The following is a 25,216-nucleotide window of genomic DNA, read 5'->3' on the forward strand; positions in this document are numbered from 1 at the left end:
ATCCAGTATCGCCTCAACCCTGTCTGCCAGACCCCTCGCTACCTCCACCAGTGGTGTACCCATCTGATCATGGCAGGTCCGTGATAAAATCTCGTTAGAAAACACCCTGCTTGAGTCTGCGTACTCCGGCAGGATGTTGGCAGGGAGGGCGCCCTCCTGGCTCTTCACCGATGTAGCGCCACACGTGATGGTCAAGCAGGTCTTCTGACACTCCAGGGACCATCCCAGGATCTTCTGCTTGCTCCAGGCGATATTGGGGTTGTGTTTTTGGAGCCATGGAAGTCTCAGGGTGATGGCTTGTATGGAAGAAGTCATCACCTATAATTCCAGTCTCTCTTGATGGCAGCTGTTGATGGTGAGAGTGAGTGGGTGGGTCACGTGAGTAATGGAACCGCACCTCACAGGACGGCCATCTAAAGCCTGGAAAGGCATCGAGGACCTCAAACGTCGCAACGGCAGCCCGAGGGCGGATACCAGGGAATGGTCGATGAAGCTCCCCGCAGCCCCAGAGTCAATCAGAGCTGTGGATGTATGAAAGGCAAAGCCACCAGACAACACCACTAAGCAACAGAAAGGGCCTGATATATTATGCAAACACAAGGCACCTACTGTGCCAGCCTGCGCTGCCTGGCTACTCAGAACCTTCCTGCTCTGCGCCTGGCTTGAGGCACACCCCTTCCAGAAGGACAGGCACAGGCCCCATTGACTTCGTTGTTCTTGCTCCTCTGCGGTGAGCCTCATAATCCCCAGTTCCATGGGTTCAGGTTCTGGCTCCACTCGAGAGGAAGAGGGATGGGTGCAGTGCGCCAAACGGTCATAGTCCCACGGTTGCCCGTCAATGGCAATTACCTGGGCGATGTAGACATCCAGTGGCATGGAATTGCTGACGCAATCCAGCTCCATCTGGACCTCAGTTCACAGTCCCCTGCGAAAAATGGTCCTTAGAGCCGGCTCATTCCAGCCACTAGATGCTGCCACCGTCCGGAACAACAGTGTATACTCCATGGCCATGCTCATTCACCGCCTACGGCACATAAGCTACTCGCCCCCATCCCGCACTTCTGCATCCCCTTGCCCACCCTGACTCATCTCGACCTGGGTAGTGAAGGAAAAATGAAGAGAAAGACTGAAAACAAACGAACTGATCGAGAAACCAAAAAAAGTGCCTTTATAGGGGAAGGGTTATTCTGTGAGGTGCCAGGGAAGCGAGTGCATAAAAAGGAGAGGCAGAATGCCATCGTCGCCAGCCAGCAGTGGGAGAGGGGAAGAGCCCGCAGCGCTACACGGAGCAACCATCACACCAACATGCATTAATTAATTAAATACAATGTGTATTCTTAAAGTGTTCACAGCCAGAAATGGACTGGCCATCCAGAAGAGGACTGGTCACCCCTCAGAGTCTAGGTTTTCTCTAGGTTTCTTCCATGGTTTCATCCCTTTTAGGGAGTTTTGCTTGCTCTTTGGGGTTTCAGGCTGGGTGTTTTGTAAAAGCACTTTGAAGTGGATCACTGTACTATTGATGAGTTTGACTGATGATAGTTCATGTGTTTCTTAGAATTCGAAAGAACACATTACCCAGACGTATTTGCAAGAGAGAGATTAGCCAACAAGATTGACCTTCCAGAGGCACGGATACAGGTATTGAAGGTTATTTTTGTCCCTCCATCTACTGATTTCTCCCAGGGTTGTGTCCATTAGGGTCAAACACAGAAACATATGTTTATATTTAATAACAACAGAAGAAAACAAAATGAGCCTACAGTAGATATCCCTCAGCTGTTTTATTCTATTTGGTACCTAATGAACACCCATTCCGTGTGGAATTAAGTCAGGATTACAGAAATGAAGGAGCATTAACAGATCTTTGTGATTTACAGGTGTGGTTCTCTAACCGAAGAGCTAAGTGGAGGAGAGAGGAAAAGCTTCGCAACCAGAGAAGGTCAGGGGGTGGGACCTCATGTTCGCAGGCTCACGCACCCCTAAGCACTTCCTTCAATACCTCCGTCTATCACCATCAACATGGCAGCAGTTCAGGTTATTGATGATATCATGTGTATGTATTTAGCAAGTCGTGTGCATAGCGCCCTGCAATTCTGAATGAAAATGAAATTTAGCCTAAGATTCAGCTTAGGCACTTTCTAATAAAACTTGACCATTGGAGTAGTGGGAAACTGGCACTCGGCAAACAAGTCCAGGAAAATTACCATAATGAAGCTTTATGAATGATTAATTAGTCAAATAAAATCCATCAAAACCTACCTTTACATTAGGATTTAGTAGATAGTTAGACTAGGCCAAAATATCAATATTGATCTGTCTATACCATTACCATCACATTTACAGTGGGGAGAACGCGTATTTGATACATTGCAGATCTTGCAAGTTTTCCTACTTACAAAGCATGTGTACTCTTTAACTGTGAGAGACGGAATCTAACACAAAAATCCAGAAAATCACATTGTATGATTTTTTAAAATAATTAATTTGCATTTTATTGCATGACATAAGTATTTGATCACCTACCAACCAGTAAGAATTCCGGCTCTCACAGACCTGTTCGTTTTTCTTTAAGAAGCCCTCCTGTTCTCCACTCTTTACCTGTATTAACTGCACCTGTTTGAACTCATTACCTGTATAAAAGACACCTGTCCACACACTCAATCAAACAGACACCAACCTCTCTACAATGGCCAAGACCAGAGAGCTGTGTAAGAACATCAGGGATAAAATTGTAGACCTGCACAAGGCTGGGATGGGCTACAGGACAATAGGCAAGCAGCTTGGTGAGAAGGCAACAACTGTTGGCCCAATTATTAGAAATGAAAGTTCAAGTTGACGGTCAATCTCCCTCTTTCTGGGGCTCCATGCAAGATCTCACCTCATGGGGCATCAATGATCATGAGGAAGGTGAGGGATCAGCCCAGAACTACACGGCAGGACCTGATCAATGACCTAAAGAGAGCTGGGACCACAGTCTCAAAGAAAACCATTAGTAACACATTATGCCGTCATGGATTAAAATCCTGCAGTGCACGCAAGGTCCCCCTGCTCAAGCCAGCGCATGTCCAGGCCCGTCTGATGTTTGCCAATGACCATCTGGATGATCCAGAGGAGGAATGGGAGAAGTTCATGTGGTCTGATGAGACAAAAATAGAGCTTTTTGGTCTAAACTCCACTCACCGTGTTTGGAGGAAGAAGAAGGATGAGTACAACCCCAAGAACACAAGCATGGAGGTGGAAACATCATTCTTTGGGGATGCTTTTCTGCAAAGGGGACAGGACGACTGCACCGTATTGAGGGGGATCTTGGCCAACAACCTCCTTCCCTCCGTAAGAGCATTGAAGATGGGTCGTGGTTGGGTCTTCCAGCAGTCAACCCGAAACACACAGACAGAGCAACTAAGGAGTGGCTCTGTAAGAAGCATCTTAAGGTCCTGGAGTGGCTTAGCCAGTCTCCAGACCTGAACCCAATAGAAAATCTTTGGAGGGAGCTGAAAGTCTGTATTGCCTAGCGACAGCCCCGAAACCTGAAGAATCTGGAGAAGGTCTGTAAAGAGGAGTGGGCCAAAATCCCTGCTGCAGTGTGTGCAAACCTGGTCAAGAACTACAGGAAACGTATGATCTCTGTAATTGCAAACAAAGATTTCTGTACCAAATATTAAGTTCTGCTTTTCTGATGTATCACTTATGTCATGCATTAAAATGCAAATTAATTACTTAAAAATCATCATGTGATTTTCTGGATTTTTTAGATCCCATCACTCACAGTTGAAGAGAACCTATGATAAAAACTACAGACTTCTACATGCTTTGTAAGTGGGAAAACCTGCTAAATCGGCAGTGTATCAAATACTTGTTCTCTCCACTGTACTTGATAAGAAACCGTAATGATTAGCCAAAAGAAACATATTAGTATGTGAATTGTGGTTGTAGCTATTGTTCAAGCACTACACAGGGGTTAACTCCTGGTGGCACACAGGAGTTAATGTGTTTGGTTTTTTATCTCATTAGGGTCCATGATGAGTCAGAATGAGTCTACCCTTCCCAGCTACAGCTCTCTTACCGTCTTCTCAACTGGAATCCAGGTGCGTGTGCTGTACCAATAACTAAACTTGACTTATTTTGCATTTTTTTTGCATAATTGCATTTGCATTAATAAGGCTATATAGAATAGACTTTATAAATCAGTAGGCTTTATTTATTTCACGTGTGGCTGGCTTCATAAACGTGTTATGACTACCCCTTTCAAGTAATGTGTTGGCCTAGGGCAGGGGTGTCCAAACCATTCCACGGAGGGCCATATGTCTGCGTGTTTTAGTTTTTTCCTATAAATTGTTTCCAGTTCATACCTAAACAACCAGGGGAGGGTAGAAACTAACCAATTAGTAACCTAATTAGTCAATCAAGTACAAGGAGAGAGCGAAAACCTGCAAACACATGGCCCTCCGTAGAATAGTTTGGAAACCCCTGGCCTAGGGTGACATCATCATGTGCCATTATCAATGATTGGCAAACATGAGACTGCTCTGCCATCTTGTGGTGTTGGACTGGTACTATCCCTCTGATGTCCATCTATATCAAAGATGAGCAAATGGCAACTTGAATGTAATTGCCTGGAATTAGTTAAACAATCTCTCTGCCGAAATGTACATGGGAAATGATCTCTCACTGCATGTAGGCAGGTGTGGGCCTAATATGTTACTTATGGTGTAAAAGTACTTATGTAGATGTCTGTACGCATACCCATGCCACTGTGGGCTCTTATGATGCGTTTAGTCTTTGTGACCCTCAACACCATCAAAGTCAACCATCCCTGCTCTGCTCTCGTGTTCAGCTCAATTTACGTATCTAAATCCACCATTAAAGGAACATGTAATAGCAGCATTGGTAGATGACTCATTCACAGCAAAAATCCTAAATCAAATTGCTTTCTTTCATCATTAACTTTTCTATTGTGCCTCCTCCCTTTGTTTCTCATGTTACTGTTTTTTTCATCTCCTGTGTCTGTACTTCATTGTGTCTGTGATTCTCTGTCTGTGAGTAGTCAGTATCGTCCCAGTCTTCCAACTCTTACTCTTGCATGTTACCCCGATCCCCCTCGACCCCTAGGACCTTTGATTCTTCATCGTACCCCTCTCCCCATCTGCCTCCACCGCCCTCTGCCAACCCAAACACTGGTGAGTTGCACAATGTTTGTGTGTGTGTGTAGTTTGTATGTATATGTAGTTGTCTATATTTCAGTCTGATGATCTGTAAGCGTGTTGTCTGTTTGGTTAAGTTAAAAGATTTCCTCTGAATTATGTACAATAAAATGTTATTATTGACCCTATATTTTCACTGGTAAGAAGTTTTAAATCTTCATCCAGTAATGAAATTCTGCCAAGCAACTTTTCTGAAAACCCACTTCATACTTTTAATTTCACTCCAACTTTCTTCTCTTGGTCTAACTCTCTTTTTGTCCATACTGCGTTCTCCTTCCTCCCTCTCAGGGCTAATTTCTCCCGGGGTTTCGGTACCAGTGCAGGTTCCTGGGAACGAGCACAGCATGGGCCAGAACCTCAGTCAGTACTGGGCCAGACTACAGTAAAAGAAGAGAAAATGAGAGAGAATCTACTGAGGTGACCAGCACAAATAAAATAGCCAAAACTGTGACCACAAGAAGACACAAAGGCTTCTTTGAATTGGTTCAGCCAAAGAAATATCCAAATATGCATTAAATGTTTACAAATGTGTGTCCAAATATGGTTCCTTTACAATGAACCAGAAAAAAACGTTGATATGGTATCTAGTTGAACCCTAAGCATCAGCACTGAGAGGCTATATAAACTATCTAGAAAAAGTTTGGATATACCTATAGTCATTCAAGGGTATTTCTTTCTTTTGACTATTTTGCTCATTGTAGAAAATAGTGAAGACATAAAAACATTGATATAATACATTTGGAATCATGCAGTTACCAAAAACTTTATACTTTTGATTTAGATTCTTCAAAGTAGCCACCCTTTGCCTTTGTCACAGCTTTGCACACTCTTGGAGTGCTTTTTCATCAGACTTGAAGTAACTCCCATATACAGTAGACTTTTTGTTACAACCAATTTATGTTTATATCAATGATACAGTCCCACACGGAAAATTCATGCAAAACATATATGCACAAATACAGTTGTGCTCAAAAGTTAGCATGCCCTTGGTAATACATGTAACATTCATAAAGAAAACATCTGTGAGCAGGCAAAACATGTATTTTATTTCTTATCACATTCACATTCATTGATGTTAAAGGGGGCAATACAAAGTATGCTCAGTAATTTTTGGCTGCTTTTTCTTCACTCTGCAGTCCAACTTATCAAAACCATCTCAATTGGGGTGGCCAGGTCATCTGATGCAGCACCATCCCACTTTTGTGGTAAAATAGCTCATACAGAGCATAGAGGTATGTTATGGGCCATTGTCCAAATGATAGTCCCATCAAGCACAAACCAGATGAGCGTATTACTACAGAATGCTGTAGTAGCCATGCTGGTTGTATGTGCATTGCATTGTAAATAAACAGACAGTGTCATTAGGAAAGCCCCCCACACCATCACACCTCCTCCTCCATGCTTCACTGTGGGAACCACACCTGTGGAGATCACCCATTCTGCATCTCACAAAGACACACCAGTTTATTAAAACTTTATTTCAACAAGGAACACAGACTGTGACCAAGGTCTCTTTTACAGCTGGGCCCTTCATATACATGTTAAAACATACAGTTTAGGTTGATTAAAAGAAACAAACAGAAAAAGAAAAAACACAAGACAATGTACATTGCTTTAAACATTGGTGTTATTCCCTCTGTGGCCTCATATAGTAGTAGGTATTGGGCCTGGCAAGGTCTGCGTTGTCCCTTCGGTGTAGTAAACAAACACAGTTTACTTGTTTTTCAATGCATACATGTATAAATCAAATACATATTTCACCCCTGAAAGTACAAATCATCATCATCTTCCGCTTATCCTGGGCCTGGTCGCGGGGGCAGCAGTCTAAGCAGAAAAGTACAAATCATGTATTACTTTCGAGTCATGTACAATCAGAGCATGCCTGACGTGCCACTCTGGAGGATTTAGGTACATAAGATACCCTAACCCAGCAACGTACCCACCATGCAAGGCCCTTCCACACATGAAACATGTTCTATACTTCTGTCAGTGCACAGAGAGCACAAAAACCAAAAATCAGTCAGCATGATCACAGACAGGCGACACAAAAATGAACATCAGTTTTGGTTAAGAAAAAAAAAATGTTCTGTTTCAATAGAGGAAGCTGAGTTTGATCTTAAACCTTTTACAGAATTCATCAAAATGCATTTATCATCCTGCCAAATCCCTAAGTATTTGTCAGTATTAATATGCAGAGCCTTATTAATTTGAGAGCCATCTAAGCATCCCATGGTGAGAGGCGGCGGGCTGGTGTGGGTTTGCTTATAGCTCCCCAGCTCTGCCGCCATGTGTTGGAGTTTACCCCGGTGAACGAGAGGGTCGTTTCCCTGCGCCTACGGGTCGGGGATAGGTCTCTCACTGTTGTTTGTGCCTACGGGCCGAACGGCAGTGCAGAGTACACGACCTTCTTGGAGTCTCTGGGAGGGGTGCTGGAAAGTGCTCCGACTGGGGACTCTATCGTTCTACTGGGGGACTTCAACGCCCACGTGGGCAACGACAGTGATACCTGGAGGGGCGTGATTGGAAGGAACGGCCCCCCTGATCTGAACCCGAGTGGTGTTCAGTTATTGGACTTCTGTGCTAGTCACAGTTTGTCCATAACGAACACCATGTTCAAGCATAAGGGTGTCCATCAGTGCACGTGGCACCAGGACACCCTAGGCCGCAGGTCGATGATCGACTTTGTTGTCGTTTCATCTGACCTGCGGCCATATGTCTTGGACACTCGGGTGAAGAGAGGGGCGGAGCTGTCAACTGATCACCACCTGGTTGTGAGTTGGATCCGATGGCGGGGGAGGAAGCTGGACAGACTCGGCAGGCCCAAGCGTACTGTAAGGGTCTGCTGGGAACGTCTGGCCGAGTCTCCTGTCAGAGAGATCTTTAACTCCCACCTCCGGCAGAGCTTTGACTGGATCCCGAGGGAGGTTGGAGATATTGAGTCCGAGTGGACCATGTTCTCCACCGCCATTGTTGAAGCGGCCGCTCGGAGCTGTGGCCGTAAGGTCTCCGGTGCCTGTCGAGGCGGCAATCCCCGAACCCGGTGGTGGACACCGGAAGTAAGGGATGCTGTCAAGCTGAAGAAGGAGTCCTATCAGGCCTGGTTGGCTTGTGGGACTCCAGAGGCAGCTGACGGGTACCGACAGGCCAAGCGGACTGCAGCCCGGGTGGTTGTGGAGGCAAAAACTCGGGCCTGGGAGGAGTTCGGTGAGGCCATGGAGAAGGACTATCGGCTGGCCTCGAAGAGATTCTGGCAAACCATCCGGCGCCTCAGGAGAGGGAAACAGTGCCCTACCAACGCTGTTTACAGTAGAGGTGGGCAGCTGTTGACCTCAACTGGGGATGTCGTCGGGCGGTGGAAGGAGTACTTCGAGGATCTCCTCAATCCCGCCGTCACGTCTTCCATTGAGGAAGCAGAGGATGAAGGCTCAGAGGTGGACTCGTCCATCACCCGGGCTGAAGTCACCGAGGTGGTTAAGAAACTCCTCGGTGGCAAGGCACCGGGGGTGGATGAGATCCGCCCTGAGTACCTCAAGTCTCTGGATGTTGTGGGGCTGTCTTGGCTGACACGCCTGTGCAACATTGCGTGGCAGTCGGGGACAGTGCCTCTGGGATGGCAGACCGGGGTGGTGGTCCCTCTTTATAAGAAGGGGGACCGGAGGGTGTGTTCCAACTATAGGGGGATCACACTTCTCAGCCTCCCCGGGAAAGTCTATGCCAGGGTTCTGGAGAGGAGAATACGGCCGATAGTAGAACCTCGGATTCAGGAGGAACAGTGTGGTTTTCGTCCAGGCCGTGGAACACTGGACCAGCTCTATACCCTCTACAGGGTGATGGGGGGTTCATGGGAGTTTGCCCAACCAGTCCACATGTGTTTTGTGGATTTGGAGAAGGCATTCGACTGTGTCCCTCGCGGCATCCTGTGGAGAGTGCTTCGGGAATATGGGGTCCTGGGTCCTTTGCTAAGGGCTGTCAGGTCCCTGTACGACCGAAGCAGGAGCTTGGTCCGCATTGCTGGCAGTAAGTCAGACTTGTTCCCTGTGCATGTTGGACTCCGGCAGGGCTGCCCTTTGTCACCGGTTCTGTTCGTAATTTTTATGGACAGAATTTCTAGGCGCAGCCAGGGGCCGGAGGGTGTCAGGTTTGGGGACCACACGATTTCGTCTCTGCTCTTTGCGGATGATGTTGTCGTGTTGGCCCCTTCAAGCCAGGACCTTCAGCATGCACTTGGACGGTTTGCAGCCGAGTGTGAAGCGGTGGGGATGAAAATCAGTACCTCCAAATCCGAGGCCATGGTCCTCAGTCGGAAAAGGGTGGCTTGCCCACTTCAGGTTGGTGGAGAGTGCCTGCCTCAAGTGGAGGAGTTTAAGTATCTAGGGGTCCTGTTCACGAGTGAGGGAAGGATGGAACGGGAGATTGACAGACGGATCGGTGCAGCTTCTGCAGTAATGCGGTCGATGTATCGGTCTGTCGTGGTGAAGAAAGAGCTGAGCCGCAAGGCGAAGCTCTCGATTTACCGGTCAATCTACGTTCCTACTCTCACCTATGGTCATGAGCTTTGGGTCATGACCGAAAGGACAAGATCCCGGATACAGGCGGCCGAAATGAGCTTTCTCCGCAGGGTGGCTGGGCGATCCCTTAGAGATAGGGTGAGAAGCTCGGTCACCCGGGAGGAGCTCAGAGTAGAGCCGCTGCTCCTCCACATCGAGAGGGGTCAGCTGAGGTGGCTTGGGCATCTGTTTCGGATGCCTCCGGAACGCATTCCTGGGAAGGTGTTCCGGTCCCGTCCCACCGGGAAGAGACCCCGGGGAAGACCTAGGACACGCTGGAGGGACTATGTCTCCCGGCTGGCCTGGGAACGCCTCGGTGTCCCCCCGGAAGAGCTGGAGGAAGTGTCTGGGGAGAGGGAAGTCTGGGCATCCCTGCTTAGACTGCTGCCCCCGCGACCCGGCCCCGGATAAGCGGAAGATGATGCAATGCAATGCAATCTAAGCATGTGAGTGCAAGTGTATTTTCAACCAGCTTTTTGCACCTATTAAAAATCAAAAAATGTGTTTTCCTTGCATTTAAAACCTGTTTCAGTATAAAAAAAATATCCTTGTATTATCTTAAAATCAGTCTCCAGCTTCAGTAATGATTGGTCAGCTGTCGAAGCAGTAGCGTACATGACAGTGTTGTCAGTGTACAGACTAATTTGACTTTGTCTTATCTCATTACTGATATTGTACACTCACCTAAAGGATTATTAGGAACACCTGTTCAATATCACATTAATGCAATTAACTAATCAACCAATCACATGGCAGTTGCTTCAATGCATTTAGGGGTGTGGTCCTGGGTGTGGTCTCCTGAACTCCAAACTGAATGTCAGAATGGGAAAGAAAGGTGATTTAAGCAATTTGAGCGTGGCATGGTTGTTGGTGCCAGGCAGGCCGGTCTGAGTATTTCACAATCTGCTCAGTTACTGGGATTTTCATGCACAACCATTTCTAGGGTTTACAAAGAATGGTGTGAAAAGGGAAAAACATCCAGTATGCGGCAGTCCTGTGGGTGAAAATGCCTTGTTGATGCTAGAGGTCAGAGGAGAATGGGCCGACTGATTCAAGCTGATAGAAGAGCAACTTTGACTGAAATAACCACTTGTTACAACCAAGGTATGCAGCAAAGCATTTGTGAAGCCACAACATGCACAACCTTGAGTCGGATGGGCTACAACAGCAGAAAACCCCACTGGGTACCACTCATCTCCACTACAAATAGGAAATATAGGCTACAATTTGCACAAGCTCACCAAAATTGGACTGGTGAAGACTGGACGAATGTTGCCTGGTCTGATGAGTCTCGATTTCTGTTGAGACATTCAGATGGTAGAGTCAGAATTTGGCGTAAACAGAATGAGAACATGGATCCATCATGCCTTGTTACCACTGTGCAGCCTGCTGGTGGTGGTGTAATGATGTGGGGGATGTTTTCTTGGCACACTTTAGGCCCCTTAGTGCCAATTGGGGATCGTTTACATGCCACGGCCTACCTGAGCAAATGTTTCTTGACCACCATGTACCCATCCTCTGATGGCTACTTCCAGCAGGATAATGCACCATGTCACAAAGCTCGAATCATTTCAAATTGGTTTCTTGAACATGACAATGAGTTCACTGTACTGAAATGGCCCCCTCAGTCACCAGATCTTAACCCAATAGAGCATCTTTGGGTGTGGTGGAACGGGAGCTTCGTGCCCTGGATGTGCATCCCACAAATCTCCATCAACTGCAAGATGCTATCCTATCAATATGGGCCAACATTTCTAAAGAATGCTTTCAGCACTTTGTTGAATCAATGGCACATAGAATGAAGGCAGTTCTGAAGGCGAAAGGGGGTCAAACACAGTATTAGTATGGTGTTCCTAATAATCCTTTAGGTGAGTGTATATATAGAGACTGAACAGTAACGGATTAAGTATGGAACCTTGTAGAACTCGTTTAACCAACTCCATTGGTTCCAACTGGATGCCATCTACTCTGACAGCCTGACTTCTATCCTTAAGATAGTCATAAAAACCAATGACAAGCATAAGGTCCTAGTCCTTAATGACAACTTACTCACGCGTTATACAGTGTCAATAGCTTAAGACAAATCTACAAACATGGCGGGACAGCACTTGTTTGAAACCATAAATCTCTAAATTGGACTCATCATACCAAAGGACAGATTTAAACCGGTCTAATGCCCATTTCTCATGTGTCTTGGTCCAAGTTAGTCTCTTATATTGATGTCCTTCAGTAGTAACTTCTTTGAAATTATTCAACCTTGAATGCTTGATTCACACCGTCTCCTCTGAACAGTTGATGTTGAGATGTTTCTGTTACCTGAACTCTGTGAAGCATTTTTCTTTTATGGCTGGTAACTCAAATGAACTTATCCTCTGCAGCAGAAGCAACACTGGGTTTTCCTTTTCTATGCGGTCCTCATGAAAGCTAGTTGCTAACACTTTACTTGAAGTGTAGTGTCATAACATGATCTTAAGTCTGTCATAACCATGTCATAAGGTGTCATGTCTGCTGACATAACATGTCATATCCTGTCATTACATGGTCACGACACTGTAATGACACATACATTTTGAAATATTATGACATGCATTGCAGGTTTTTTATGACTGGTTATGACATCTATGCAAGTTCATTCTATATAATTAAGCTGCCAGTTAAGGATCTGTGAGGTGTCTGTTTCTCAAACTTGACACCAATTTGTCGTCTTGCTTATTTGTGCACTTGGGCCTCCCACTCTTTCTATTCTGCTTAGTTAGAGCAAGTTTGCCTAGTTCTGTGAAGGGAGTAGTACACAGCATTGTATGCGATCTTCAGTTACTTGGCAATTTCCCGCATGGATTAACCTTCATCTCTCAGAAAAAGAATAGACAGACAAGTTTCAGAAGAAAGTTATTTGTTTCTCGCCATTTTATTTTGAAGAAAGGGACATTTCTAAGTGACCCCTAACTTTTGAAAGTGTGTATATATATATATATATATATATATATGTATATATATATATATATATACAGTATATATATATATATATATATATATATATATATATATATATATATATGTGTGTGTATGTGTTATGCCTTTACTTTAGATAAAAGGAGTCCATGCTAGTCATGCAATTGATGTTAGTGTAGATTTGATATACTATAGAAAGTAATGTGCCATGACCCTTTTATTTTGAATAAATAACTAAACATTGTGTCAGTTTACTTGAACTGAGAAAATACAGTTTATAAAAATGTCATGATAGCATTATGACCATCCTGTTTAACTTTACTTGAACCGATAAAATACAGCTTATGAAGACGTCATGATTCTGTAGCATTATGACCATCCTGTGTCACTACTTGAACAGACACAATACAGTATGAGACAATACATAAGAAGCATTATGACCATAATCACTGGAAACAGATAAGCCTATCACCTAGCTGTACATGCCATAATGTTGGTCATTAGTCACAAAGAACATGTCAAGTCCTTCTCTTGAAATCTACTGCTGGCATTCTAGTCATGAGAAACGTTGGGGAAGGTAAATATCTGATATCACTTCATGCATAATTGTATTGATATATAGCATTTATAATGAAATGTAATATACAAATACTGTTTATAAGAAGACTGGTGTTACGGAATGGTTTATGTTTTGACATAACAAACTTGTGTATGTGTCATAACCAGTTATAAAACACGCAATACATGTCATAATATTTCATTACAGTGTTGTGACCATGTTATGACAGGGTATAATATGTTATGTCAGCTGACATGACACCTTAGTACATGGTTATGACAGAGTTATGACCATGTTATGACACTAAACTTCATGTAAATTGTTACCAGCTAGTTTAATCGTAGTGCTTAAAAGTTTTTGTGGCTGCACTTGAAGACATTTCTTGAATTTTGTAATAACTATTTGTTAAAGTTATGATGGACTGCTGTTTTTGCTTAGTTGAGCTTTTCTTGCCATAAAATTGACAACTACTGTACAGACATAATGATGATGTTTATCAACCCTTACTTGTCACAACACAACAGAAGCATTAAGAATGAAATAAATTCCCCCAAAAACATTAAGAATGAAAGAAATTCCCCAAATTAATCTTTAACATACCAAACCTGTTCATTAAAATGCATTCAAGGTGACTACCTAATGAAACTGCTTGAGAGAATGCAAACAGTGTGTGAAGCTCTTATCAAGGCAAAGGGGGGCTACCTTGAAAAGTCTACAATACGAAATGGATTTGGATCTGTTTAACACTTTTTGGTTACAACGTGAATGCATATGTGTTATTTTATAGTTTTGATCTCTTCGTTATTTTTCTACAATGTGGAAAATATTAAAAAAAAAGGAAATACCCTTGAATGAATGTTTTTCCAAACATTTGACCTTTACTGTATTCTGTGAAAATCATAAAACATTCACCTTTCACAAAACAATTTAAATTTCTCCTATCAACAATTAGCTTCTACAACCATGCAGATATTTTATTGATCAGATATGGTGGGGAAACTGAAACTGTAAGGATGCCAACTCAGGGTTGGATTCAATTCCATTTAAATTAAATTAAATTATCAAAGGAAACCAAATTTCTATTCCGATTATTCCTAGTTGAAATGCTTTGAAGAGCATAGGATTTACATTGTAATTTAAGAAATAACTGGAATTCAAATGGAGTTGACCCGTTTCTTGGCCCAAATATCGATTTATAGTAATACAGACATTTACCATCAAGTATCACCAACCATCATGGTGATAGGAGGTGGTGTTCAGGTTAGCAACCAATCAAACCCAAAAACCTCAGCAACTGACAATCAACAAGAATCAGTGATTATCCGTTTTGCCTGGGTGTGGTGTTCAGGTTAGCAACCAGTCAAAAGCAAAAACCTCAGCAACTGACAATCAACAAGAATCAGTGATTATCCGTTTTGCCTGGGGGTGGTGTTCAGGTTAGCAACCAGTCAAACCCAAAAACCTCAGCAACTGACAATCAACAAGAATCAATGATTATCCATTTAGCCTGGGTCTGAATCTGATTGCACTTTTAATGACAATGCACAATAAAAGCAGAATATCTGTCTTAGGGGACATGCAGTGTTAACCATGAAAGTATCACAGTGAATGCAAGAATAATTCTGTTAATGTGAAAGTATGCTCAGCTTCAGTTGAATCGTCTAAAATTACAAGCAACAATATTTAGCAGAGTAATGGATCAATGGCATATCTGTACTGAGCATGACCAAATTACATACTGTAGCACTTGATAATCAGTAATCAATCATTCATAAACATAAATACTGTAAGATATTGTATTTTTGATTTAATAACGATAAACCTACTGTATGTTGACTTTACAGTGACTATCATTATTTTGTTCTAGGCTGTTCTGTTACTTCTCTTTGAAACTGTTATTTATCGATTTGTCATTGCACATTTGTCAAAATACCACTGTGTGTTCACCATGTTTGCACTGTGTAAATGTAATCCCTTTTGTGAAGCCATTTGAACCCTTTAAAGAAAATAAAATGTGAAATGAGAAACTGTAGAATTTTTCAAGTCATTTTGTTCAGAAATTAAATTCATAGTACAGTGTTTTACAAAACTACTAGGTCCCAGTCATCATTAAGAAATAATGCTGTAACGTCATGTTTTAACAATTGTACTGAAACTCTCTGCAACTCAGGAGACGCATACAGCATCAGGGAAAGGGCATGTAAGGGGTGAGTTTAGGAGAAAAAAGGAACATCAGCTAAGTATTTATGGTATCTCGTCATACTCCATACTATCAGTAATTGTATCCATTTGTGTCACGTGATATTTGTAATCAGATATACTTTTGATCAGAAAAGTGTGTTTAAAATGATGGTAAAGCCGATACATCTATGTGTTATTGCTCCATCATTCAGAACCTGCATCATTGTTAGTATAAAAAACATCCTGACAATTCAAATGGACAATGCATGCGGCTTATTTTTTACAACACTTATATTAACAAAACATGCTAGTCAATGCATGGATTCCAGCTGCTTTTAGTTCGACAAGACTAGCTGTTCGACTTTTGACTTTATTTTTCTAACAGCAAGCCTATGCCACAACGTCTGCATATGTACTATAATTGATATGTTCTAATTATCTTGTATGGAAATCAGCAGAGTCATCCAATTCAGCATTCTGCATCGTGAGCATGACAGGAGAATCACATATATTTACACAAATCATGGATAATGGATAATGACATTCAATAATTGGATGAAATCCATAACTGTAAATGCTCTGCACACCACTAGTAGCTGTATTGACTCCATCAAACTGGCTGTATTGACTCCATCATACCGAGAGAAGACTAAGATAGCTAGATAATGCTAGATAAAACTAGTTTAATTGAGAAATCTAAATATGACTGTTTTCTACAATCAAACTAAATTCCGATTCTTAGCTAAATCGCAAGCCTTGTTAGTACTTGTTTGGTGCTGGTGCGGTAGTGAAACTTAAACCCCTTAAAATACACGGCTCAAAAAATGAAGGGGAAAATTTTTTCATCAAAGTATAACACTAAGTCAATTAAACTTGAGGGATATCAATCTGTCCAGTTAGGAAGCATAAGCCATTGTTGTGATGGTCCCTTCCTTAAGGGGCCATTCCGCTGCGTGTCTTCTGTGTTTCCTTGTCTTGTCCTTGTATGTGTAATGGTCCCTTCCTTAAGGGGCCATTCCGCTTCGTGTTTTCTGTGTTTCCTTGTCTTGTCCTTGTATGGTCTTTCCTGTTCTTGTTTCTGTTCAACGTTATATTCAGTTCACCTGTGTTTTAGCCCCCACCTGTTTCTGTTTTCCTCGTTTTCTCAGTGTATTTAGTTCAGCCCTTTTCTCCTTGTCCTTGTGGGTCATTGTGTGTGTATATGTCGTGTGCTCCTGTTGCTCCTGTTGCTCCTGTTGCTCCTGTTGCTCCTGTTGCTCCTGTTGCTCCTGTTGCTCCTGTTGCTCCTGTTGCTCCTGTTGCTCCTGTTGCTCCTGTTGCTCCTGTTGCTCCTGTTGCGCCTGTTGCGCCTGTTGCGCCTGTTGCGCCTGTTGCGCCTGTTGCGCCTGTTGCGCCTGTTGCGCCTGTTGCGCCATTGGACTTTTTGTAGTGCCCGGCACTCATTTACGTTATTCATACGTTTGTTTAATAAAAAGGGGAAACCCTATGGACTTCTGCATTTGCCTCCGTCTCCATACCTAACAGCGTGACAATTGTGAATCAATTTCACCTGTGTTGGTACAAATGAAAATGACAAAAAGTGCACTGGATAGGCAACAGCAAGACAAAACTTTCTTTCAGGTGGTGGCCAAAGACAATTGCTCTCTCCTTTCTTCTCTAGTTTTGCGTTTTGCGTGTCTTTGTGAAGGAACTGGATTTTGACCCGTTTTAAATTATTTCCAAATAGTAAATTAATTATTGTAAAAAATGAATTGAATATATAAAGAGACTATTACAAATACAGTACAAGTATCAATGATAAAAGTTCTCCAGAGATTTAAGATGTTTACAAGAGCAAAGATGCAGGCTGAAGGAATGAAAATGCAAGAGAGAGCTTCTCCAAACTCCACTCTGGTATATATCCCTTTAATTATAGGTGTTCACTCTGAGAACATGTGACAGACATGAAAAAGTCTGGAGACGCCGTGGTAGACGTTATGCTGCCTGTGACATCATCCAGCATGACTGGTTTGGCAGTGAGTCACTGATGGTCTGTGGAGGCATACCTTTGGAAGATCGCACAGACCTCCACGTGCTAGCCAACAGTGCTGTTGGGTAACGGAATGAAATCCTCAGACCTATTGTCAGTGGGCCCTGGGTTCCTCTTGGTACAGGACAATGCCAGGCCTCATGTGGCCAGAGTGTTTAGGCAGTTCCTGGATGACGAAGACATTCATGCCATTGACTGGCCCTTACGTTCCCCAGACCTGAATCCAGTTGAGAACCTCTGGGATCTATGTATCAGTGCATCTGACCCCGCCAAGTAGCACCACTGACTGTCCATGGGCAATACACACTACTGAGTTACATTATGAGTTACATTGATGAAAATTAAGCAAGTTGGAACAGCCTGTGATTTCAATTTCTTACTTTGATTTTCGGTGTCAGTTTGAATCCTGCCCTCAATCAGTTGGTGATTTTACACAACTACACCTTACACAATGTACAGTAAAGATTTTGATCTTTACTTGATTTAAGTGTTCCCTTAATTTTTTGAGCAGTGCATAATAAATGCTGCCTTACACATTCGCTTTAATTTTGTGAAGTTTCACAAACTTATTACATAAATGAGAAATCTGGGGAGTAAGAAGTTATTATGTATACTATTTGAGATTGTTTTCTTCGCTTTTCCTCAATTATTTGATTTTTTATATCTGAACCTTAAAAAATGCAAAATATTTAAAAAAGTTGGTGCTAAAGAGAGTGAGAGACACAACATAACAATCAATTATCAAAATAATTGATGGCATCAGTAAATTGTTTTTATTTTTTATCCAGATTGATTAATAATTAGTTTGTACTACCTATTTTGCACTTGGTTTCATGTTTTGTTGTTTTTAGGTATTAGGGGCTACCCATATAGCTAATGAATATGATTTGCTAGCTAACTAAGCTAACGTGCAGTGACATAGACTAAGTTATATTTTTCTCCTAATCTTTCTCCTAATAAATTTCTTCATATGATCACTATTCTTAAATAAAAGACACGATCAGTCATATTTTCACAATCAATGACAACATTTTACAATTTCTCCCAGGGTATGCAAACCTATGAGCACAACTATATCAAATGTTGAAACTGAGAAATGTTATTGTTTCTTGGAAAGTACATTCTCATTTTGAATTTGATGCCAGCAACACGTTTCAAAAAAAGCTGGGACAGAGGCACCAAATGAATGGAAAAATTAGATCAGATTAGATTCAACTTTATTGTCATTGAACAGTACAAGTACAGTACAAGAAAATGCAGTAGGCATCTAACTAGAAGTGTAAATAGAGGACAGAGAATTTACAAATATTTACAAGTATTAAGTATATGTATATTACAAGTGGAATGTGTAGATGTGCAATGAAGGCAAATCCAGTACAAATAGCAATACAAAATGTGCAATTAAGGCTAATAGAGGAGGGCAGAATGTTTACAAGTATTAGGTATAGTGTATGTTACATGTGGCATTATAGTTGTTTGGGTACAAATGGAAATTTATAAATGGCATACAAGATATGCAAACGAGTAATGTACTAGGGTAGCATCAGTAACCTCGAGGTAGACATGGGTGTAACAACTATAAAAATGCAAGCACAAGTATTTAATACCCTGCCAATTTTGCAGGTTTTCTTACATACAAAGCATGTAGAGGTCTGTACTTTTTATCATAGGTATACTTCAACTGTGAGTGGCGGAATCAAAAACAAAAATCCAGAAAATCACATTGTATGATTTTTAAGTAATACATTTGCATTTTATTGCATTTCATCAGTATTTGATACATCAGAAAAGCAGAACTTAATATTGGGTACAGAAAACTTTGTTTGCAATTACAGAGATCATACGTTTCCTGTAGTTCTTGACCAGGTTTGCACACACTGCAGCAGGGATTTTGGCCCACTCCTCCATACAGACCTTCTCCAGATCCTTCAGGTTTCGGGGCTGTCGCTGGGCAATACGGACTGTCAGCTCCCTCCAAAGATTTTCTATTGGGTTCAGGTCTGGAGACTGGCTAGGCCAGAAACCTTTGTTTGTAATTACAGAGAGTTTCCTGTGATATTGAAGACATATTAAAACATATTTGAAAAAAGCCCAAATCGAATGTAAATATTAATACATATTATACATGTATTAGTATACGTATAAAAAAATTATAGGCACATATAAAAAATATATGTTTTTGAAATATATGTCAACATATAATACTTCCGTGAGGGTGGTGCACGCCAGTTGTGTTGGTGCTGAATTCTGACCGTTTTGTACGGTTTTGTAATTACTTTTGTAATGGTTTTGTAATGACCAAAAACTACAGGAAACTTCAGGAAGAATGAGGTGAAATTTCTTCAGATTACCTAAACAAATTAACAGCTAGAATGCCAAAGGTCTTTGACGAAAGCAAAGTTTGAAGGAAACTATTATTTCAAAAAAAAAAAAATCTAACCTTGTCAATGACTATATTTCCTATTCATTTTGCTATATATCCTAATCAAACTCATATCATTTTTAAGTGTATAGTGGACTTCCATGATAGTACCTACAGTATCTCTACGTGAATTAGATAATTGCTCATTTCAAGCCATTATCAACCATACAGAATTATTTGTATGGTGCAACATTTCCTTTTGTAGAGTTATGAAAGTTTCCCAGTTTCAAACCGGATTTGGACCTCAAAACTACCAACATTTGATTTATTCCTTTTGATTTTTCAAATGCAATCTGCTTTCCCCATAGATCCTGTTGCGCAACAGCCTTGCAAGTGCTTTATTTCAAAACAACTGAAAAAACATGTTTGTTGTCAGTTTGTGATTATAGATTTACAAGAACATTCTAAAAAATCAAAATTTGTACTGTCTGAATTACCTAATAATTTGAAAGCCATTTATTCTGCTTCTTTAGCTCCCTATATACAGTACCAGGGTATTATTGATTTGATTAAATTATATAAGAACATAGAATATTATTTATACTATAACCTTGTATGATGATTCAGTATTTTTTAAGGATGCATCAACTGGCATTCTACAAGATGTTGTATGATAACGTGAAAAAAATACTGTTGGTTTTGTTTACACGTGTGGGTGTGTCTGTGTGCGTACATACAGAGATGATTCAGAGAAAAAGGGCGGGTGGAGGCTCACTTACAAAATCGATACATTTGCCCTGCCTAGTCCCTTGAGTTTACTTTCACAGCACGAGGGAAATTGAGCTGTGGAGAGCACTGACTCACAAATAAATCTGGAAGCAACACAAGATTGAAGCTAAAAGGCATGTTTCATGTAGATTGTAATCAGTGTGGTGTGAACATTTTCTGACATATTACTAACGTTAAGTTTATGTGAAACAGGGTTGTTATTTACGGGCAAATGTTTGAGTATCAACTGATATGGGTGACCGTTACCTTCAACTTGTTCATCTTGATGGGAGAACCTGCACCAATGCCTGAACAGTATACCAGAGGACTGGTGAGTTGGTCCATTATTTATGTCTTTGTATGTCATCATAACCACTCACCATAAACGAATGTACTCCATTCAAACATTATTGCACATATGATCTATTTCTTGTTTCTTATTGCATATCAAAATAATTTATATAGGCTATAGCCTATTGACAGATTTACATTAATTGAGGAATTGAAAAACACTGAGAAAACATACTCTTTTACAAGTGTGCCCTGTATACATAATAGATGTGGTACGTACACTAAAAAAAACACAAGCATTTTGACATGCACGCACACAACCCTGTTGTAGATCAAAACCAAGCTGATTTGTTCTCAAGAGAAACCTCCAGCTATGCTGTAAATTCTCTAAAGAACCGTGTGGTAAACCACTGAGGTACTGTGTCACACCCCTTTTTGACAGTTGACAAACCTAATTTCGTAATACTCACTAACGGTTCCAAGAGTTACCTCCCTAAGTGTGGTCGCATTTCCCCAAGAATTGCTACAATTGAGAGCACAGGCAGTAAGATAGTTTGCTGGTTAAAGTGATGGGCCAGTAACAATCTGCACCTGGCAAATGTAGATATATTTTATCATTGGTGGTTAAGAATGGTTAAATTAACCAATGTACTGACAAAGTTTTCTCTCTTTCTCAGATATAAAACATGTTTCAATTTTAATGTATTATAATATAATTATATATTATATACATTAATACTATGATATACATTAATACTGTATATACACTCACCTTAAGGATTATTAGGAACACCTGTTCAATTTCTCATTAATGCAATTATCTAATCAACCAATCACATGGCAGTTGCTTCAATGCATTTAGGGGTGTAGTCCTGGTCAAGACAATCTCCTGAACTCCAAACTGAATATCAGAATGGGAAAGAAAGGTGATTTAAGCAATTTTGAGTGTGGCATGGTTGTTGGTGCCAGGCGGGCCGGTCTGAGTATTTCACAATCTGCTCAGTTACTGGGATTTTCACGCACAACCATTTCTAGGGTTTACAAAGAATGGTGTGAAAAGGGAAAAAAATCCAGTATGCGGCAGTCCTGTGGGTGAAAAGGCCTTGTTGATGCTAGAGGTCAGAGGAGAATGGGCCGACTGATTCAAGCTGATAGAAGAGCAACTTTGTAACCACTCGTTACAACCGAGGTATGCAGCAAAGCATTTGTGAAGCCACAACACGCACAACCTTGAGGCGGATGGGCTACAACAGCAGAAGACTCCATCAGGTACCACTCATCTCCACTACAAATAGGAAAAAGAGGCTACAATTTGCACGAGCTCACCAAAATTGGACAGTTGAAGACTGGAAGAATGATGCCTGGTCTGATGAGTCTCGAGTTCTGTTGAGACATTCAGATGGTAGAGTCAGAAATTGGCGGAAACAGAATGAGAACATGGATCCATCATGCCTTGTTACCGCTCTGCAGGCTGCTGGTGGTGGTGTAATGGTGTGGGGGATGTTTTCTTGGCACACTTTAGGCCCCTTAGTGCCAATTGGGCATCGTTTAAATGCCATGGCCTACCTGAGCATTGTTTCTGACCATGTCCATCCCATAATGACCACCATGTACCCATCCTCTGATGGCTACTTCCAGCAGGATGATGCACCATATAACAAAGCTCGAATCATTTCAAATTGGTTACTTGGACATGACAATGAGTTCACTGTACTGAAATGGCCCCCACAGTCAACAGATCTCAACCCAAAAGAGCATCTTTGGGATGTGGTGGAACGGGAGCTTAGTGCCCTGGATGTGCATCCCACAAATCTCCATCAACTGCAAGATGCTATCCTATCAATATGGGCCAACATTTCTAAAGAATGCTTTCACTACCTTGTTGAATCACTGCCACGTAGAATGAAGGGAACTGAGGAGACCAATTTCTTTAGTTTTGAAAGTGAAATGTATTCCCATTCATTCTTGATATAGAATTTCAGATACACAACAGTGCGGGGTCTCATTTGTCTTACTTTCCGTTTCATAATGTGCCAAATATGTTCAATGGGTGACAGATCTGGACTGCAGGCAGGCCTGGATTTTTACTATGGAGCTTTGCTGTTGTAATACGTGCAGAATGTGGTTTGGCATTGTCTTGCTGAAATAAGCAAGGCCTTCCCTAATAAAGACGTTGTCTGGATGGCAGCATACGTTGCTCCAAAACCTGTAAATATTATTCAGCATTAATGGTGCCTTCACAGATGTCACCCATACCATGTGCATTAATGGACCCCCATGCTGGCTTTTGAACTGTGTGCTGATAACAAGCCGGATGGTCCCTCTCCTCTTTAGTCTGGAGGACGCGGCGTTCATGATTCCCAAAAATATTTTGACATTGTGATTCGTCAAACCACAGGACAGTCCTAAATGAGCTTGGGCCCAGAGAAGGCAGCCGCAGTTCTGGATCTTGTTAATACAGTTTGGTCCGGAAATATTTGGACACTGACGCAATTTTCATAAATACGCCATCACAACGGATTTGAAATTAAGCAACCTAGATGCAGTTGAAGCACAGACTTTCTGGTTTAATTAAAGGGGTTGAACATAAATATTGTGTGACAGGTTTAAGAATTGCAACCATTTTCATAAACAGTCCCCTTACTTCAGGTGCTCAAATGTAATTGGACAAATTAACATAATCATAAATTAAATGTTTAATAGTTTGTCGAGAATCCTTTGCAGGCAATTACTGCTTGAAGTCTGGAATGTATGGACATCACCAAACATTGGGTTTCTTCCTGTGATGCTTTTCCTGGCCTTTACTGTGGCTGTCTTCAGTTGTTGTTTATTCTTGGATCTTTCTCCCTTAATTTTTGTCTTCAGCAAGTAAAATACACGCTTGATTGGGTTGAAATCAGGTGATTGACTCAGCCATTGCAGAATAATCCACTTCTGTGCCTTAAAGAAATTCTAATCAACTTCGCTGAATTTGATTAAATCTGAGCAGACAATATATCCCTATATATTTCAGAATTAATCCGGCTTACTTTGGTCATTTGTCACATTATCAATAAACACTAGTGACCCAGTGCCATTGGAATCCATGTATACCATGCCATCACACTGCCTCCACCGTGTTTTACAGATGATATGGTATGCTTTGGATCATAAACAGTTCCAAGCCTTCTCCATACTTTTTTTTTCTTCCCATCATTCTGGTACAGGTTGATCTAAGTTTCATCTGTTCAAAGAATGCTGTTCCAGAACTGGGCTGGCTTATCAAGATGTTTTTTGGCCTTTCTATTCTTGAGGCTTATGAATGGTTTGCACCTTGTGATGTACCCGCGGTATTTGCACTTGTGAAATCTTCTCTTTATGGTAGATTTTCTCAGAATACTTTTCTCAGACAATTTCTGAATTGTCCAATTACTTTTGGTCCCTCGAGAAAGAGGGGGCTACATATTAAAGAGCTGTAATTCCTGAACCCTTCCTCAAATTTGAATACCCTCACATTAAAGCTGATAGACTGCACTTTAAGCCCATATTCATGATTTAACTGTAACTTAAATATATTTTGGTAAATAGTCAAAATAACAAAACGTGTGTCAGTGTCCAATTATTTCTTCTTTGCATAGAGTTTTAACTTGCATTTGTGGATCCAGCAAAGTGGTTTTCGGAAGTGTTCCTGAGCCCATGCAGTGATTTCCATTGCAGAATTGTATCTGTTTTTAATGCAGTGTTGCTAGAGGGCCCTAAGAACACGGCCCTCCAATATTGTTTTTCAAGTCTTTTCCCTTGTGTACAGAGATTTCTTCGGATTTTCTGAATCTTTTAAAGATATTGTGTCCTGTAGATGATGAAATCCCCAAACTCATCCTCTCTGGGATGTCCTTTATATACCCAATCATGTCCCTGACCTGTTACAAATTAACCTAATTAGTTGAGATGTTCCACCAGGTTTTCCAGTCATTTGTTGCCTCTGTCCCAGCTTTTTTGAACCATGTTTGTGGCAACAAATGTAACAAATTTAAAGTGGCCATATATTTTTCAGTAACAATTCTCAGTTTCAACATTTGATATGTTTTCTTTGTGCTATTTTCTATTGAATATAGGGTTTCAATTATTTGCACATTATTGCATTTTATTTTTCTTAAAATTTTACACAGCGTCCCAACCTTAGAAACGTGTTGTACAATGTGGAAAATAATACAAATAAAGAAATACCATTGAATGAGTAGGTGTGTCCAAACATTTGACAGATAATGTATATTTCCTGGACTAATATAAAGTCCCTTGCAAAAGTTTATAAGCAATAGTTTTATATCTTTGAAATCTTATTCTGTT

At 41.4% G+C, this 25,216-nt stretch overlaps 2 protein-coding genes across 3 annotated transcripts in view; both read left to right on the plus strand.

Annotated features, from left to right (window-relative positions):
• The window catches only part of LOC105008339 (paired box protein Pax-6-like), a 38,387-nt gene extending 30,915 nt beyond the window's left edge, over positions 1-7,472 (plus strand). The window contains exons 4-8 of the mRNA XM_010867621.3: positions 1,556-1,638; positions 1,878-2,034; positions 4,012-4,085; positions 5,045-5,177; positions 5,490-7,472. Of these exons, the coding sequence (XP_010865923.1) occupies positions 1,556-1,638; positions 1,878-2,034; positions 4,012-4,085; positions 5,045-5,177; positions 5,490-5,587 (545 nt within the window). The 3' untranslated portion in view covers positions 5,588-7,472. The remainder of the gene's footprint in view (positions 1-1,555; positions 1,639-1,877; positions 2,035-4,011; positions 4,086-5,044; positions 5,178-5,489) is intronic.
• Positions 7,473-20,631: 13,159 nt separating this feature from the next.
• mmp25b (matrix metallopeptidase 25b) overlaps positions 20,632-25,216 on the plus strand; it is a 36,730-nt gene continuing 32,145 nt past the window's right edge. Inside the window, exons 1-2 of one of the 2 annotated variants that reach the window (XM_034292475.1) lie at positions 20,635-20,733; positions 20,813-20,930. In XM_034292475.1, coding sequence (XP_034148366.1) covers positions 20,832-20,930 — 99 coding nt within the window. In that variant the 5' untranslated portion in view covers positions 20,635-20,733; positions 20,813-20,831. Of the gene's footprint in view, positions 20,931-25,216 lie in introns of both variants that reach the window. The other variant, XM_029120113.2, reaches the window with a different exon arrangement.

Source organism: Esox lucius, chromosome 5, assembly GCF_011004845.1.
Source record: "Esox lucius isolate fEsoLuc1 chromosome 5, fEsoLuc1.pri, whole genome shotgun sequence".
NCBI classification, from domain to species: domain Eukaryota; kingdom Metazoa; phylum Chordata; class Actinopteri; order Esociformes; family Esocidae; genus Esox; species Esox lucius.